Below are 18,235 nucleotides of genomic sequence, written 5' to 3'. Positions count from 1 at the left end.
AACGAGGTATCATCTCACACCTGTCAGGATGGCTATCGTCAACAAACCAACAAAGGAGAAGTGCTGGAGAGGATGTGGAGAAAAAGGAACCCTTCTGCACTGCTGATGGGAATGCAGACTGGTGCAGCCACTGTGGAGAACAGTATGGAGTTTGCTCAAAAAGTTAAAAATGGAACTCCCATTTGACCCAGTGATCCCACTATTGCATGTCAATTATGCCTCAAGAAAGCTGTTTTTATCAAAATGTAAACAGCACAAGAGTGGGGCACCCACTAAATGATACCAACACACTACTGTGCTTTCATTAGAGTTTCTCAGACTGGTTTATAATCATTTCATTTATAAGGTTTAACAACAAGCACCAGTACCATCAAACCTCAGAGGGAAGGTAGGGGAGGGGAGGGGTAAAGGGGAGAGATCAACCAAAGAACTTGTATGCAGGCATATAAGCCTAACCAATGGACACAGACACCAGGGGGGTCAGGGCATAAGTCGGGGGGTTGGGGGGGAATGGGGCGATAAGGACACATAGGTAAAACCTTAATTAATAAAGGAAAAAAATTAACTGTAAGGCTTTACAGGCATTCTATACAAAAATATAAAAGAATGAATGAATGAATAAATAAATAAATAAATATGTCGTGGAGGGAAACCGCAGACAGAAGAGAAGAAGGCATTGTGCCCACAGAGGCAGAGATATGGCCACAGATGAAGGCAGGCTAGCAGTCACCAGAAACTGGAAAAGACAAGGAGTGGGTTCTCCCTGGAGCCTCTGAGGGACCATGGCCCTGTTGACACCTTGATTTTGACCCACTAAAACTAGGCCTCCAGAACTGTTAGTTAATTTCTGTTGTTTGTGAAAATATGTTCCAGCAGTCATGGGAAACTAAATCTACTTATACAAAAATAATATTGTACAGTAGAAAAAAGGAGACCTAAAACCAAAGTAAATGCTGTTGGTTATATGATTTTTCTAAATGGTGAACAATTTTTGACAAAGTTCCAAACAAAACAAAATATACATTTACATGGTAGTTACATTCCTTGAAAATTTAGTGTATATTTAAACTACCATTGTTTTCTTAGCATTTACCAAACCGTGCTTGACACACAGAGGGTATTTAATAAAAGCTGGATGCATGGGCTATGAATGGATGGATGTATTAGAGCTACAGAGAGATTCTGTTTTAAAAGTTCCTAAATAGTCCTAACTGGTTTGGCTCAGTGGATAGAGCATTAGCCTGTGGACTGAAAGGTCCCAGGTTCAATTCCGGTCAAGGGCATGTACCAGGGGTGGGCAAACTTTTTGACTCGAGGGCCACAATGGGTTCTTAAACTGGACCGGAGGGCCAGAACAAAACCATGGATGGAGTGTTTGTGTGAACTAATATAAATTCAAAGTAAACATCATTACATAAAAGGGTACGGTCTTTTTTTTTTTAGTTTTATTCATTTCAAACGGGCCGGATCCAGCCTGCGGGCCGGGACGTAGTTTGCCCACTGCTGGCATGTACCTTGGTTGAGGGCACATCCCCAGTAGGGGGTGTGCAGGAGGCAGCTGAATGGATGTTTCTCTCTCATTGATGTTTCTAACTGTCTATCCCTCTCCCCTCCTCTCTGTAAAAAAAATCAATAAAAATATATTTAAAAAAAAAAAACCAAAAAATAATTTTAAAAATTTTTTAAAGTTCCTAAATAAATAAATGTTCCAAATTCAACACACAAGGTAAAAATTATGTATAGTCAAAATTACCTTTGAAAGTTTCTTATATAGGCCCTGGCTGGTTTCTCAGTGGTTAGAGCTTTAGCCCGAGGACCAAAGGGTCTCAAGTTCCATTCTTGGTCCAGGGCATGTACCTTGGTTTCAGGTTCCACAGCCCCAGTAAGAGTTGGTGCGTGAGGCAACCAGTTGATCTCTCTCTCACACATTGACGTTTCTCTCGCTCTCTTTCCCCCTCCTACTTCCCTTCCACTCTCTCTAGAAATCAATGGAAAAAATATCCTCAGGTGATTAAAAATTTTTTTTTCCTATAGTTTATAAAATAGTGTTCAACATTTAAATGACCTGTTGGATGTCACTAACATACCATTTCTCAATAAAGCTGAGAGCCTTTTTTTGGTTTGTTTGTTTGTTTGTTTATTTGTTTGTCAAGCCTTAGTCTGGGCACCATATAAAGGGTATGGATTGCTTCATGGTCATGATGAATCTCATTCAGCCCTGCAAGATGCTCTCACTGAGAGCACACAAGAACGGAACTGATCAAAAGAATATAGAATCCTTTTACATCTCATGTGCAATGTGAGCACTTTTCATCTCTTTTTCTTCTTGTCATTAGTGAGCATGGTTCAGTAGACCCACAGTTAATTAAGTGGGCTGATTATGTGACCCCATCTTCAGTGGACTGGGGTTCTTGTCACATCCTTTTGCTAATGAGTAGTTCTCAGTTGAGCTTGATTTTTCTCTTCCAAGTGCATTTGGCAGTCTAGACACATTTCTGGTTGTCACAGGTCCACTGGCAGCTAGAGGATAAAGGCCAAGGATGCTGCTGACCATCCCACAACGCACAGGACAGCCCTGCACTATAAAGAATGATCCAACCCAAAACTGTTAGTAGTGTCAAATCTGAGAAACCCGGGGCCAGGTTATGTGTGTGCTTTGCTCATGTAGTGACTCCTCCATCCTGTTGGCCTTGACGTTAGAGAAGTGCTTCCTTAAGCAGAAATTGAACATGATGTTATTGAACTACAGGGAATGGGTGGGTGTGAATCTCTGTAGGTTAAACATATTTTTAAATTAACCTGCTATTTTATTTAATCAAAAGTAATCTCTGGTCACACACGTGTGCATACATGTGTACGTATGTGTGTACTTGTGCAGGAGAGTGTGGAGCATTTCCCATCTATTCTCTCCACTTCTAGTCTCATTTCCCAGAGCTAGCAACATAAAACGTTTTTGTTTTTAATTCTTTCGGTGTTATCTTCCTAAGTCTAAATAATAGTCTTCTACTTTTGTTTATTGATTTAACAGACTATCTGTTGACACTTCATTACCAAAGGTCAGGATTTCTCCTTTCTAATTTTCATTTGTTTGTATTTAATTTCATTGAATATTTTGTAATTCTAAATAATACATTTAAATCTTTATTTTTCTTCCATGTTCTTGAGATAGTTCCTCTCGATGCTCTGCTATATGTGGTTATGAGTGCTCCCATCATTTCTTTCACCTGTCTTCCTATTTTCCACAGTCTTTCTGCTGTACTCTTACACTGACAAGGTCTCTATTCTCTAATCATATGTAAGTTGTTCTTGTTTTATCTATAAGTTGAGTCTGAAATTGAAAACTAATGAATAATATTTATAGGATCTGATTATATAAATATTGTTCACTTCAGAGCCAAGCAGTAGATTGGGATTCCAGAACCCCTTATGTATGAGTTATCATGGCCTCTGTGCCATTTGAAAGGAGGATATTCCTAGTAGTCCAGTATTCTTTTTCTTTTTTCTACATTGAGTTCTCTAAAAATATGCCACATTTAGTTGATAAAATGCCATTTAAGTACCTATTAAGAAAGAAGAAAAGTGGCAATATAATTGCATAGTAGACATCCAATAAATGAATGGCCTGCATGACACTCTTAGCGAGAAAAAAGGTGAGAGGAAAATGATGGAAAACACAAGAAAGAAAAGAATGTCGAAAAAATAAGAGTGCATTCCAAATGGCCGACTTTCTGAGAGTTGAACTGTATTTGACTAACTCATGCCCCTCAGTCCAGATCCAAAGATAATATTGCTGCTGCTGAAGCTTGGGCTTTGTGCTGTAACCACAGTTTATTAATTGTCCTGTTTCATTGAGGGGAAAATGCAAAGCAGACAGAACACTGGAGTAACTAGCTGGAAATATTCCACTACTTCATGGGAAGCAGCTTTCCAAACGATTCCTGTAGAGGCCAAAGTCTTGGTCTAGCCAAAATAGCACTAAAGTGTACCTTGATGGTACATTAAAGAAGAAATTTTCCCCCAATTTACTTCATTAGGATTTATAGCCTTTCTGCCGCCTCAAAAGCATAACATTGATTTCTTAAATATAAAAAAATTATTTCCTAAAATAGATCGCTAGACTGCTTTCAGTTATTTATTTAAGGGGAATTATGCCAGGTATTGCTTATATGAATTCCTGTAAAAGACTGAATTCATTTCATAATTTTCATAATTAATGTTATTCCTAATCTGTAGAAATATGCTACTAATGTGATTGATCATTACCACATCTTATTCTGATATCAAAACATCTTTCACTTTAAGATATTAAAACGTTGATCATGTAAACGAGCAGCAAAAATATCCCTTATTAGTAGACAAATTGATACCTAAATTACTGAACACCAGAGAAATTAAAAACTGCAGCTAAATAAGCCCTATCAGATATTTGGGGGAGGAAACCAAACTGTTCAAGTGATATTGTTTTTAAAAGTAAAGTTTTACCACTCTGTTATACTCATTGTAGAGTATTTAAATCCCCCCCTAAAAAAAGGAAGACAAAGAAGACTACATAATTGTTTGTTTATAATCTATTCCACTGTTTTTGTGTTTTGCTTTATAAATCATATTTGAATCCTATTTCTTTACTTTATATTGACATTTTTATGCTATTATAAACGTAGTTTTTAATAGCTACATATTATTTAATCAGATATACCTATCATAATTTACTTAACTACCTTACCATTGTTTAGCACTTAAGTAGTTTTTTATTGTCAATATAAATAATGCATGATGAGCATCTTTGCATATAATGATTTCTCTGGTTTTTGTCTTGTTTCCTCAAGATGCATGCTCCTAGTGGTCAAATGTTATAAATATTTTAAAGGCTCCTTGTTCAAATTGAAGTCCAAAAATCAGTACCAATTTATACTGTTTCCAGTATCTTAAGTGTCCAAATGACAGAATTTTAAAAGTATTTCACTGGTGTTGATTTGGTTTATATGTTGAGATGATTCAGAAAACCATTAAAAAGTGAATATGTAGAGATAAAGCATTTGACTGACTGTACATATTTTGGTTCAGCCTTATTGTTAAACCAGAGGCCAATGTTCATAGTCACAATGTCTCAGATGTGGAAAAGGGCATCTGATTTTTGCAACATAGAAGTATGATGCCAGGGACAGAACTGAATGACTAGCCAGACATGCTGAGTTGAAAGATAGAGTTAGGATTTGAACATTGTACTCAGTCTCCACTTTATAGTCTAAGCCCTTTTCACTGTAAATTTGGGAGTGTGCTGCATTTAGAGATATTTTCATAAAACTAGAAAATAAGAGAGAAATTTGAGATTGCTAAAATGTATGCCACTATTGTCAGAAGTTGCAATTACAGCTGTCTTATTGTGCTGTTTTTTAAATTATCTTTTCTGCAATAATAAAGGTTGTGTTCTAATGAAAAAAATTAAGAATAAACCTTTAATTTACTTAAATTTTGATAGCTGAAATACAGGTTCTTTTGCGATCTTTTAATATGATTTTTGCTTTTGGGAAAGTTATTTGCTTTTTATGTTTATTAAATATATAATCTATACTTGTTTATGCTGTTTAAAAATAAACCCTAGTTAAACTTTTTGATGAGTATTATCTTTTTTTAAAATATGTTTTTATTGCTTTCAGAGAGAGAAAGGGAGAGGGAGAGACAGAGGCATCCATGAGAGAGAAACATTGCACGCCTCCTGCTGGGTATCCAGCCTGCAACCAGGGTATGTGCCCTGACCGGGAATTGAACCCAGGCCCTCCTGGTGCATGAGTCAGTGCTCAACTACTGAGCCACACTGGCTGGGCATAATGAGTATTATCTTGATAACATGCTCACCAATTTAGAAACTGATGCAAAGTAGGTCATCTTAAAAGCAAGTTATTTGAACAAAACAGAAATAGACTCATAGATACAAATAACAAACTGGTGGTTGCCAGAGGAGTGGAGAATGACAGGGTGGGTGAAACAGGTGAAGGAGAATAAGAGGTAGAAACTTCAGTTATAAAATAATAAGTCATGGGGATGTAACATACAGCATGAGAAATGTTGACAATAATATTGTAATAACTTTATATGGTGACAGATGGAAACTGTACATTACAAACTAATTTTGTAATGTACAAAAATAGTGAGTCACTGCATTGTATACCTGAAACTAATAGTGGATGTCAACTCTAATTCAATAAAAATAAATTGCATTATTTGATATAACACTGAAAATTCTTCTTGCTTAAAATTCTTGGAAGGAAAGTTTTTCTTAAGAAAGACTATATTTAATTATACTATAAAGGAGGGATATTGCCCTGGCCAGGTGGTGCAATTGGTCAGAGTCTTCTGGTATAGCAAAAGGTTGTGGATTCGATTCCCTGTCAGGGCATGTATGGTAGGCAACAGATCAATGTTTCTTTCTCACATCGATGTCTGTCTCTCTCTCCCCGCCTCCTCCCCACTTCCTCTCTTTAAAAAAACAAACAATAAAACATCCTTGGGTGAGGATTTTTTTAAAAGTATGTAAAAAATAAGCAATGATGTTTCTTTAATCTCATGCCTTGTCGTGACTGATCAGAGACCTTCTGGACACTTGGGTCACATACACATATTATATAATAAAACTAGAGGCCCAGTGCACGACACTTGTGCACTTGGTGGTGGGGGATGGTCCCTCAGCCCAGCCTGCATCCTCTCACAGTCCAGGAGTCCTTGGGGGATGTCCGACTGATGGCTTAGGCATGCAGGGCGTGGGCCTAAGCTGGCAGTCGGACATCCTTAGCATTGCTACAGAGTCAGGAGAGGATCCTGCCACCACCACTGCACTCCCCAGCTGTAAGCCGGCTTCTGGCTGAGTGGCGCTCCCCTTGTTCAAGGGCTAACTGTATAGTACTTAAAATCAACCCCTGTAAAATGATTACTGAAGTCTTTCCTTGTTAAAGCATGAAGTTTCCTACTTAAAATCAACTTATATATCCCCAATTCAAAACTAATTTGTCTTTGCCTGTTATGCTTGGTAGGATGTAAATTGCTGTACCATCCAAAAAGTTTGTAAATCCTTTGATCAACTCTGATAATAAAGTTAAAATCTTAAATGTATACTTGGCAAGAAAAGTTAGTATTTTTGTTCTTAATTATTAAAACTTACTTTTTTCAGCATTTCACTGTTTTCTCTTAGACCAGTGATGGCGAACCTTTTGAGCTCGGTGTGTCAGCATTTTGAAAAACCCTAACTTAACTCTGGTGTCATGTCACATATAGAAATTTTTTGATATTTGCAACCATAGTAAAAGAAAGACTTATATTTCTGATATTTATTTTATATATTTAAATGCCATTTAACAAAGAAAAATCAACCAAAACAATGAGTTCGCGTGTCACCTCTGACACATGTGTCATAGGTTCGCCATCGCTGTCTTAGACCATGTTGTTATAATATGTAAAGGCCATAGATGGTATTTAAAGTCCTTATTTTTACATACCTGGAAGTCTTACTTATGAAACAATAGAAGAATTTTTTTTTGCTAATTTAGTGGCAGTTTAAAGAAAACCCATATATAGCTTGAGGGGATGTATGAAAACTTGCTTTAAGAAATGCTGAGCCATATCTCTGACTCAATAGGAGATGTGTGTTCCCACCAAGCCTTGGGGTTTGGTAGTGTGCTTCTTTTTAGTATAAGAAGTATGCGGTTAAGCACTTGTCCACACTGTAGGATTATACAAATGTTTTTACTTTTCTTATTTTTACCAGTGGTGTCACTAGTTAGAGCATGAAGCTATATGGATTGAGGAAAAATGTAGTGCTTTTATGAGCCATTGAATTTTCATCTGTGTCCACATTTTTTGAACATATGAAATGAGAATGTATGAAATGAGATGAGAGTAATTTTATACTCTTTTATGATGAAAAAAGAAAACGTATGCCTTACTAATTGTGGGATAAGGGTATTTTTTTCTATCATGAGCAGTGTCATTACCCTAGGTAGCTGGAAAAGTAAATGTTTCTGAAAGTATGATACAACTTTCATACTTGAACTTTATTTGCATATGCAGTTTCCAGAAACTTGCCAACAAAAACTTACATTTGGACAGTGCAGTAGGCAAGTAACTGTTTAGTGAGAAATGGGGTTTGTTCTTGAGTAATTATTCCATTTGGATTAATGCAGCCTGGGTGGTGGTTAGACAACCTTGGAGTTTGCTAAGCTCTACTTCTTCTTAGAGGACTCTATCCTTGCAGACCGTAAGTCTTCAACAGTGTCCCAAAAAGTGGTTACTTCTACTTTAAATTTATTGTGACCATCCAATAGCTGTAAGGTAGTAGTGGAACAACTTTCTTCCCTTTAAGACTTGGCACACAAATAGTTTTGTGTAAAAATGAAAATTACAATTTCTCTTAACAGCTGTGACATCTTATGAAGACCTTGGACTCTTTGCATTTGGATTATGTGGGAAGGTAAGTTTTTCTTCTCCTTGCTATGTCCAAAATCCAGAGAGGCATATTTTCCTTCTCTTTCCAGTTAGAAAAGACAAGAATATATCAGGGAAAGAAATTAGAGAAATAAAAGGAAATTAAAGTAAAGGCAGAATGATGGGAACAGGAAGTGGAAGAAAAGAAATCTCTTTATGCCCTTTCTAAAAATGCATCAATAAATTTAATTCAACACTTAAATCTTTTAGTACTTTTCACCCAAATGAAGGACAGCAATGACTTGGATAATTTAAAAATAGTAGTAGTGGTCTATTTTAAGTTTTCCTTATTAATTTTGATTATATTCCCTGAGTATATCCCCCAAAAGACAGGACAGTGGAGAAGCATTGGATTAAAATTATACCGTAACTAGCCCTAGCTGGTTTGGCTCAGTGGATAGAGTGTCAGCCTGTGGACTGAAGGGTCCTGGGTTTGATTCTGGTCCAGGGCACATGCCTGGGTTGCAGGCTCAATCCCCAGTAGGGGGTGTGCAGGAGGCAACGGTCAATGATTCTCATCATTGATGTTTCTAACTCTCTCTCTCCCTTCCTCTCTGAAATCAATAAAAATATATTTTAAAAAGTTAAAAATATATTTTAAAAAGTTAATACCATGACTATTTACAAAACGGCTAATTAGAAGATCATATTATTTAAGAGCTTAACAGTGCTGCAAGATTTTGTAGCTATCTCCTCATTTATAGGTGAGGAAATTAAGGCCCAGAGAAATAGAGGGGCCTATTTGTCCGCAGTTACTTAAAGGACTCTAGACTCTAACTGCTTTTTCCTCCTCAGAATAAGAGAACTAACAGCAATATTTGTTGGGCATTCATTTGTGATAGGCATACTAAACTAATTTAGCAGGTAGGGGAAACACTATCTTCTTCCACAGGTGATCAGAAGGTAAATATTGTTAGTGCCATAGTACTTTTTTTTTTAAAATTTCTCAAGAGCTATCATATTTATAAAACCTATTTTCATATTGGTTTCAAACAGGCCTTTTTATTTGTAAATCTGTTTTTTATGGTTTTGCTTGTTTATTTTGTTTTTAAATCTAAAAGAATACTATATTTTTGGATGGCTGAACTAATTTCTAAGGCAAGTCTGGAAGGAAAAAGATCTATGTAATAGGGAAAACACCTATATTTACATTCAAATTTACTTGGTTGTTAAAGTACTAAAGGCATAAAGTACAAAAGGGCAAAATGGAGAATAGTTACTTAAGGGTAAAGGGTTTTGTTACTACCCCAGTAACAGTTTCTCTTTCCTAAAGGTCAGAATGTTTGGTAGAATCATGATCAGTTTCCTGCATTCAGTTTAACCAAGGAGGAAGAATATGTTACTTACATAAGAAAACTCTCCAATTAATTGAGTATGTTCTATAACATGACTCTAAGTATCATCAGTGTTATTTCCCATTAGTATTTCCTGAATTCCTTGTATAGCAGGAGGGTCTAAATGAGGAGCATGGATTATTGAATCCCCTTTCCTAGAACTCTAGAATAGTTGCATTATCATTTTAATGTATGCACCTGGTACATAGTAGGCAGGTACACAGATAGAGGGCACTCCAAATAGGAGTTGTCTGCCTTTTAAATATTTCCTCTTCATTTTCACAATTGGGTTAAAACTTTCCTATTACCTGCTTTCCAGATATAATATGGATAGTGATATTGTATATGTTAGGATAACATTGTTCTGAGAATTAAAGAATATTTTTGCAATGTTTTTTGAAAATTTTAAGGAAGATTTTTTGAATTGTCTCTAAATTGATTTATTTACTAACCAAACAAATATGTCTTGAGCAAATACCACATCATGCACTGTGGTAGATAAGAAGATAGATAGATAGATAGATAGATAGATAGATAGATAGCCTTTCTAGATCTTAAATGTTAAAAAAAGAAAACGGAAAAAATAATCACCAATAAGTTGATATTATTACTTTTTGCAAGATATTAATAGAAAAAATCCATTATTATATATGACTGAAAAGAAATCCAGTTATTATGTATGACTGATGAAAGGTAGTGTTAAAAAAAAGTTCAAAATAGTCTTTTCACAAATAACTGAATTTTGAAACTAATTTTTAAATGGGTTGATATGCAAAGTTTTTTATTTTTATTTTCTGGAAAATGTTAGAGAGACGATGACCACATTTTCAAAGACATGTCTAAATTTTCCTGTCATTAGTCCTGCTCTGGAGACTCCAAGGCCTCTAGGCCTCAGTAACTTAGATTGTTCCCAGGATAGGTAAATGCTGTGCCACTGATGGGATTCCTGGAAGGGTGATCTGTTTCCAATCTGTGTAGGACTGCATGACCCTAGATAGTTAGTCAGCTCCAACATACATTGGGGGTACAGATCCACCAAGATTTCTTTGAGTGATCGGAGGGCCCAAGTGGAAGGAGAATGTCTTTCTTCCTAGAACATCTGGTTACCAAGAATGGATCAACTGCTGTCTTCAGTTTCCCAGGAGTCTCATCAAAGATCACAGGCTAGCAGCCTGCAGGCTGAACTTAGTCCTCAACATATTTTGTTCAGTTCAAATCCTTTTTATTTTTAACTGATTGCTAACTAAGAGTTATGAAATTTTAAAGAATTCAATTTTTGACTTTCACGAATTGGAAGATCTAGCTGCATTGGGTCCACATGCCCATATGCCAGCAACTAACCAGAGCTGAGTAGCAGCTGCCCCATTTTGAGAGGGGAGGAGTTCACCAATTCTATATATTACCGATTCCAGAGAGGCAGGGAGAGAGAGAGACAGACAGAAACATCAATGATGAGCGAATCATTGATCAGCTGCTTCCTGCATACCCCCCACTGGGGATCGAGCTTGCAACCCAGGCACGACCAGAATCTAACCCGGGATCTTCAGTCCACAGGCCGACGCTCTATCCACTGTGTCAAACCAGCCAGGGAAGATACTACAGTCTTTATAACCTCCCACTGTCTTACACTCAGCCCACTGCATATTATTGAGTTTGAAATGTTGCTAAATTTTCAGGTTTGAGGATATATGGATTCTAAAGTTTCCTGCTCTAGATTATTATTCCCTGGGACAAGAGATGTGGAAAGGCTTGATGTATGAGGGGTAATATATTCAAAAGACTATATCATTTCCTTTTAGGTAGTACAGCATTGGCAGAGCACACCTCAAGCTGTCTCAGTCTACCTACTAAAGCAGTGTGGTAAACCAGTAAAAATGGAGAATGAGACCAGATAGATCCAATTTCATTTTTTTGGTACTTTGATAACCACTGATTACTAGCTTTTTAACACTTTTAACTGTTAAAAATGACTGCCAAGAAAACTTTCAAAAGTATTCTTTATAGTAACCATGGAACTATTAAAGAAAGGCATTTTATGTAATGATTATTAGTTTTATGTATTACAAATGTCTGGCAAAGTTTATTCTTTCCAATTTTTCTGGATTTCTGCGTCTGTTTTTTAGTAGTAGTTATTGGATTTTAATAAAATACCATTTTTTTATATTATTTCCTCTTTCATCTTCTGAATACATTTGTTCTTTTATAGGTGGTGGTGGCAGGCACCATAATAATCCAGAATATTGGAGGTAAGCAGTGGAAAGTACATGGTTTATGTATAGATGTGATGGAAATGATTTCCTCTTTTGGTTTCTTGCCGTACCACAGGTCTAGCTGGAACCTGAACCACTTTAGTCACAGGTATCCTCAGAAACCTTGCGTGTTGTCCTCATTACTCTTTTTTTGTAGGTTTTTTAAGCAGCCCTCCTGGACAATAACTTCTAAATCAGTTCCAGGTAAACCCTTGATTTCAGCCTTGCTATTAGGCCCACAACACACCTCTAAAACATTTGCGTTCTGTAGTGGTGATAGTGGAAAGGTATTATTTAGAACAGCGGTTGCCAACCGGTGGTCTGTGGACCACTGGTGGTCCATGAGGTCCAAAAGGTTGGCGATCGCTGCTTTAGAAAACTCTCCAGGTGATTCTGAAATACTTCCCCTCCACTTTTGTCCTACTCACCCCCATTAGTGGGGACTGCTTTAGTGGGAGTGGTAGTCTATGAGCTGTGAACATTCAGGTATAGACAAACAGTGTCCTCTTATAGCAGAGAAAAATGACCAAGTGGTTTAAAAAATAGACCCGAAAAAAACATTGTCACATTTATCTGTTATCTTGTTCCCATCAAAAAAATCCCCGTATCAAGAACCAAAAATTAGTGTTAATTAGAGATAGCTACAGATTTAAATACAAAATATGGGAATTATATATGTTGTAAAGAAGTTTCATAGTGCTGAACATGTTTTTAGCATTGACTGGAGTACTAAGTTAATGCTATTAGTTTAAAAGCAGCAATTTTCAACCTGTACTCTGTGTTTAAATTATTGAATTTAAAAATTCAGGAATTTTTAAAGCATGCAATACCTGGCTATTTAGTCAGGGTACTGACCTCTTTTCCCTTAAATTGTCAAATTTAAAAAAAAAATGACAACAGTCAACACAATAGCTGTCCAGTGTGAATGAATCAAAATTATACCTAATTTTTTGTCAGATCAGCAAAAAATATATTTTTTGGTGTGCCTCAGAATTTTAGTAATTAGTTTATGTGTGCCATGAGATTAAAAAAAAAGGTTGAAAATTGCTGGTGTAAAGGAATATACACAGAGAAGGTTGACATGCACTTTGGGTCTTACACAAGATTGTATGGTCAAAGGAAATTTTTTTTTTATTTTTATATATTTTTATTGATTTCAGAGAAGAAGGGAAAGGGAGAGATAGAAACATCAATGATGAGAGAGAATCATTGATTGGCTGCCTCCAACTGGGGGCCGAGCCCAACTGGGGCATGTGCCCTTGACTGGGATGGAACCCGGCTGGGACCCAACAGGTCCAACTTAGTTTTATGTTTCATGAGCACAGAAACCTTGTTTGTCATATTCATCACTCTATCCCCAGGACTGAAGGGTCCCGGGTTCAATTCCTCAATTCCGGTCAAGGGCATGTACCTGGGTGGTGGGCACTTCCCCAGTAGGGGGTGTGCAGGAGGCAGCTGATGATGTTTCTCTCTCCTCGATGTTTCGAACTCTCTATCCCTCTCCCTTCCTCTCTGTAAAAAAATCAATTAAGAAAAGTATATAAAAAGATCTGGGACAGAAGGCTGGGGGAAGCAGAGGGAATATTAGAACTTTGGCCTTTTTTACCTATTCAAGGACCCCAGATACCTTGCAAAAGGAAGGCCTAGAATCTTTTGATCAGAAATTCCAGGCCAGCCACAATGGATGTTTTTTATCCATGATTCTTCGCAGCCACTTTTGCTAAGTCGCAAATACGCAAACACCTCTCTGGTCAAAGGAAATTTTAATCTTATATGTAACAGATCAAAATAATTGAAAGATGACAGTTTTAATAAAGTTCAATTCTGATACTCGAGATCTGAACTATTGCACATAAAGTATTATTCAACTGAAGTCTATCTTTAATGGGTTTCTTGGTCAAGGAAAATATTAACATTCCATTGGCTACATTTAGTGAGAGCTAAGCAAATTACCCAGGTTATCTTATCCCCCCCACAAACTCTTTATTATTCTGTTTTACTGATGTGGTAACTAAGAGTTAGAAGAGATAAACCAAAGAAATTATGTGCTTACTAGAGGCCTGGTGCACAGATTTGTGCACCGATGGGGTCCCTCAGCCTGGCCTGTGCCCTCTCGCAACCCAGGACCCCTTGGGGGATTTCAGACTGCTGGTTTCGACCCCATCCCCCCCTAATGTATATAGCTCCAGAGCCTGTACTATGCTTTTTTCAAAAGCAGACAAGAGACCAGATAGTATCTCTATTATTGTGATACTAGAGGCCCAGTGCATGGATTCGTGCACTGGTGGGGTCCTTCAGCCTGGCCTGCGCCTTCTCGCAATCTGGGACCCCTGGCCTGTGGGATTGGGCAGAAACCAGCAGTCCGACATCCCCTGAGGGATGTAGAAGTGGCAGGCGGCTGGGGAGGAGTCTGAGCCTGGCACCGAGCCGCTCCACTCATCCCGGCCCTGCTGCTCCTGCAGCCACTGCTGCTCAGTAGCACTGCTGCAGAGGCGGGAGAGGCTTGCGCCCCCTCAGCTGCTCTTGCCAGCGTGAGCCTGACGTCTGGCACCCGTTGGTCAGCTGAGTGGCACTCCTGCAATGGGAGCGCACTGACCACCAGGGGGCAACTCCTGTGTTTAGCGTCTGCCCCCTGGTGGTCAGTGCACGTCATAGTGACTGGTTATTTGGTCGTTCAGTCGCTTGGGCTTTTATATATATAGATAGATATGCATAACCCATAGACCCAGTAGTGTGGTGTATGCCTTGCAGGGGGTGGAGGAATGGGGAGGGAGAGGGACTGAGTGCAGAGGGTAAAAGGGGGGGATATCTGTAATATCAACAATAAAAAATATATTTTCAAAAGAGTTAGTGGCATTGAAGAACTTGCTCATGATCCACATAGCTAAGTTGTAGAGCTAAAGATTTGAATTGAGCTGAGGAGCCCAATATTTCTTCTCAGCTCTATATGATCAGGAGTCTTGCTTCTACTTATCCTTTGTAACTAATTTTAAGTCATTCCTTGAGGCACATTATTTTCTCACTCCAAACCTTAGTTTCCCCACCCATTCAAAGGAGGCTTGGTCCAGTTGAGTTCCAAGAGAATCTTGGAGGGAATGGCTGAGCCTATGAAGACCAGGCATTTGGGTATGTTGGAGGAATTGCCTTTTCCAACCTAATTTTGTATTTGTGGCTTATTTTTGTGACTGTCTGGATCAGACAGTGACTCTCCATTGCCCTACAAATAAAATACTTCACTATGGCTTAAAAAAATATTAACATTCCAACAATAAATTATAGTTGCCATTGCTCTGGAAATCCTGAACATTCATGTTTTTATTCTTTCAATTTTCATGGAAACAGATATTATTGAATGAGAGGAATGCTTTCTTGGATGTCATACAAAATAATTTCTGTCTAACAAACACTACTTTACTCTTCAGACTAGAATTCAGTAAAATAAGTCTCTTCCTTTAGGAATCTATATATTGTCATTGATTTTAAGATCTTCTTTGGAATAATTTATTTTATTTTAGCAAATACTTATTGCTTAACTGTACACTTGGTCTCTAATATGAATGTATACTTGGTTATTTTCAGTCCATCATTTTCCTCTCCATGTAATTAGTAAGCACCATCACATTTTTTCTTAGATTAGGTTGAGCTATTTTTTTTTAAATCATTTTATGTAGAATTTCATTCCAGGAATTTGGATCCAATTTTGTGACCCTGGCACAATGCCTGCCTGCTGTTGTATTCTCTAGATCCTTTATCCTAATCCCTGTTCTCTAATCTTGTATGTAACTGTTATTGAACAGGATTCTATTTCAGCCCTTGCTGTTATTAAAGTTATCTCTGTATGTGCTTTTCTCCCCCACTACATTTAAGCTCCTCCAGGGCAAGGATTATGTCTCATTTCTCTTTATACTCCCAGAACCTAGCACAATACCTGAGGCTTGATGAACCTTTGTTGAACTGGTTGGAGCTGGATATGATTTGTATGGGTTATTTCCAAGTACTTTTAAGTGTTTTAGGTATATTTATCAAGAAGAGAAAAGGGGCCAAGCTGGCGTTGCTGAGTGGTTGAGTGTCAACCTATGAACCATGAGGTCATGGTTTCATTCCCAGTCAGGGCACATGCTTGGGTTTCGGGCTTGATCCCCAGTGTGGGGTATGCAGGAGGCAGCCGATCAATGATTCTTTCATCATTGATGTTTCTCTCTCTCTCTCTCCCTTTTTGAAATCAGTAAAAAATATGTATTAAAAAAAGAAGAGAAAAGGGGATTGCTAGACTGATTGCTCATTTTAAATATATGAAAAGCTGAACATGAAAAAAATAAAAAGATGCTAGACTAATTCAGTATTGTTCCAGAGAGCAGAGCTGGTTCTGATGGGTCCACAGTGAAGCTAGTTTGGGTGCATTTGGAATACCTTTGTAAGTAAGCTGTGTAATAATGGGGACGACCCACACTCTTTGAAAATGCTCCTTATCCCTGAAAACATTCAAACAGAGCTGGTTGGTCAAATGTCAGAATGTTCTAGGAAGGATTCCTCCATTAGGTGGCAGATAAATAATCAGTTATCCCAACTCTAAGTTTGTTGATTTGCTTGCTTACTTTGTTTTAGAACCTTTAAAAAAATGACTTAGAAGCAATCACAGCAACTTTTAATGTCCCCCAAATTCAGAAAAGCAGGTGAGGCTTACTTAGTTTTAAAAGAATGTCTCTGTGATTTTCTTTACATTGGTTAAAAGTTTATTTATTGACAGTTCACTAAGTAATAATTGAAACACATTGGAGAGCTTTCTGTCTTAGCCAGGTATACACAAATCATTCCCTAATTTCAATTGAATTGGAAGCTTGTTCTTGTGAGCAGAACACTGGACTGGAAGTTACACACCTTGAGTTCTATCTACTCCAGTCTCTGTCATTGGGTAGCCATGTGTCTTAGGGAAGTCCCTCCCTCACTCTCTTTGCCTCAGTTTTCTCTTTGTTAAATTGCTGGGGGTAGGATGGGAAACAGGGAGCGTAAGGTAACTTCTTACCTCAAAATTCGATTTCTACTTTGGTACTTTGGGAGACATATTAATTCTTTCAGAACATTAAAATATTTTTATTATAGGAAAGTTTAGTGGGAGGGTTATGCTTGGTTTAAAAGATGATTTGGTGCCCTAGCCAGTTTGGCTCAGTGGATAGAGCATCAGCCTGGGGACTGAAGCGCCCAGGTTCGGTTCCGGTCAAGGGCACATGCCCAAGTTGCGGGCTTGATCCCCAGTAGGAGGCGTGCAGGAGGCAGCTGATCAATGATTCTTTCTCATCTTTGATGTTTCTACCTTTCTCTATCCCTCTCCCTTCCTCTCTGAAATATATATATATATATAAAATTTGGGAAGGAGACAACCAAGATGGCGGCATAGGTAAACACCTGAATTTGCTGCCACGCGCAACCACATTAAAACTACAACTAAAAGACAAAACGAATATCATCCAGAACTACGGGAAGGCTGGCTAAGTGAAATTCTACAACTAGAAGGAAAGAGAAAAGTGCATTGAGTCCGGCAGGAGGTGCAAAGGTGTGGAAGTGCAGAGGTATGGAGGCGTGCGCGAAAGAGCTGGCAGCTGGGTACACTGTTGTCTTTTTCAACCGGGAGGGAGATACAAGCTCCCGACTGCTCTGAACTCCAGTTCTGGGCGAGAATTTGGGGACCCAGACTCATACAGAGAGAAACTGGACTGTCTGGCATCGGGCCGGAATGTGAGGGCGGCTTTCTCTCAGAGGTGCTTGCAGAATTCACTGTTCCTGCGCAGGGCTGCTGGACACAGACCCCGGGACCGCTCTGAGGCAGAGCAGACTGGCAGCCATTGTGGTTTGCTCTGCCCTGGTGATTCCCTGAGACCCCACTCAATTTACAACCCCACCCAAGCTGTGTGCAGAGGCCTGTGCATATGAATGGCCTGGCCTTTCTCTGCCTAAAAACCTGGGCAGACTCAGTGAGCGCCAAAGCCCTACTGAAGCAAGTCCTGCCCCATAAGGAAGTCTCCAGCAGAGAAGTTCTCCCATTGCAGACACAACTGGTCCTCACAGCCAACTGGCCTGGAGGTCAATCCCTCCCGGTGATACCAAAAGCAGTCAAGGCTTAACTACAGCAGGACTGTGCACAAAGCCCACAAAGGGGTGCACCAAGAGTGCTCACCTCAG

General features: G+C 38.4%; 1 protein-coding gene across 2 annotated transcripts in view; it reads left to right on the top strand.

Annotated features, from left to right (window-relative positions):
* SLC38A6 (solute carrier family 38 member 6) overlaps positions 1 to 18,235 on the top strand; it is a 61,226-nt gene that overhangs the window by 8,378 nt on the left and 34,613 nt on the right. For both annotated transcript variants that reach the window (XM_015566470.1, XM_006767646.2), the window contains exons 4-5: positions 8,409 to 8,461; positions 12,016 to 12,055. In XM_015566470.1, coding sequence (XP_015421956.1) covers positions 8,409 to 8,461; positions 12,016 to 12,055 — 93 coding nt within the window. The remainder of the gene's footprint in view (positions 1 to 8,408; positions 8,462 to 12,015; positions 12,056 to 18,235) is intronic.

The sequence above is a fragment of the Myotis davidii genome, unplaced genomic scaffold (genome assembly GCF_000327345.1).
Source record: "Myotis davidii unplaced genomic scaffold, ASM32734v1 scaffold281, whole genome shotgun sequence".
Taxonomy (NCBI): domain Eukaryota; kingdom Metazoa; phylum Chordata; class Mammalia; order Chiroptera; family Vespertilionidae; genus Myotis; species Myotis davidii.
This window is presented reverse-complemented; position numbering and strand designations above follow the sequence as displayed.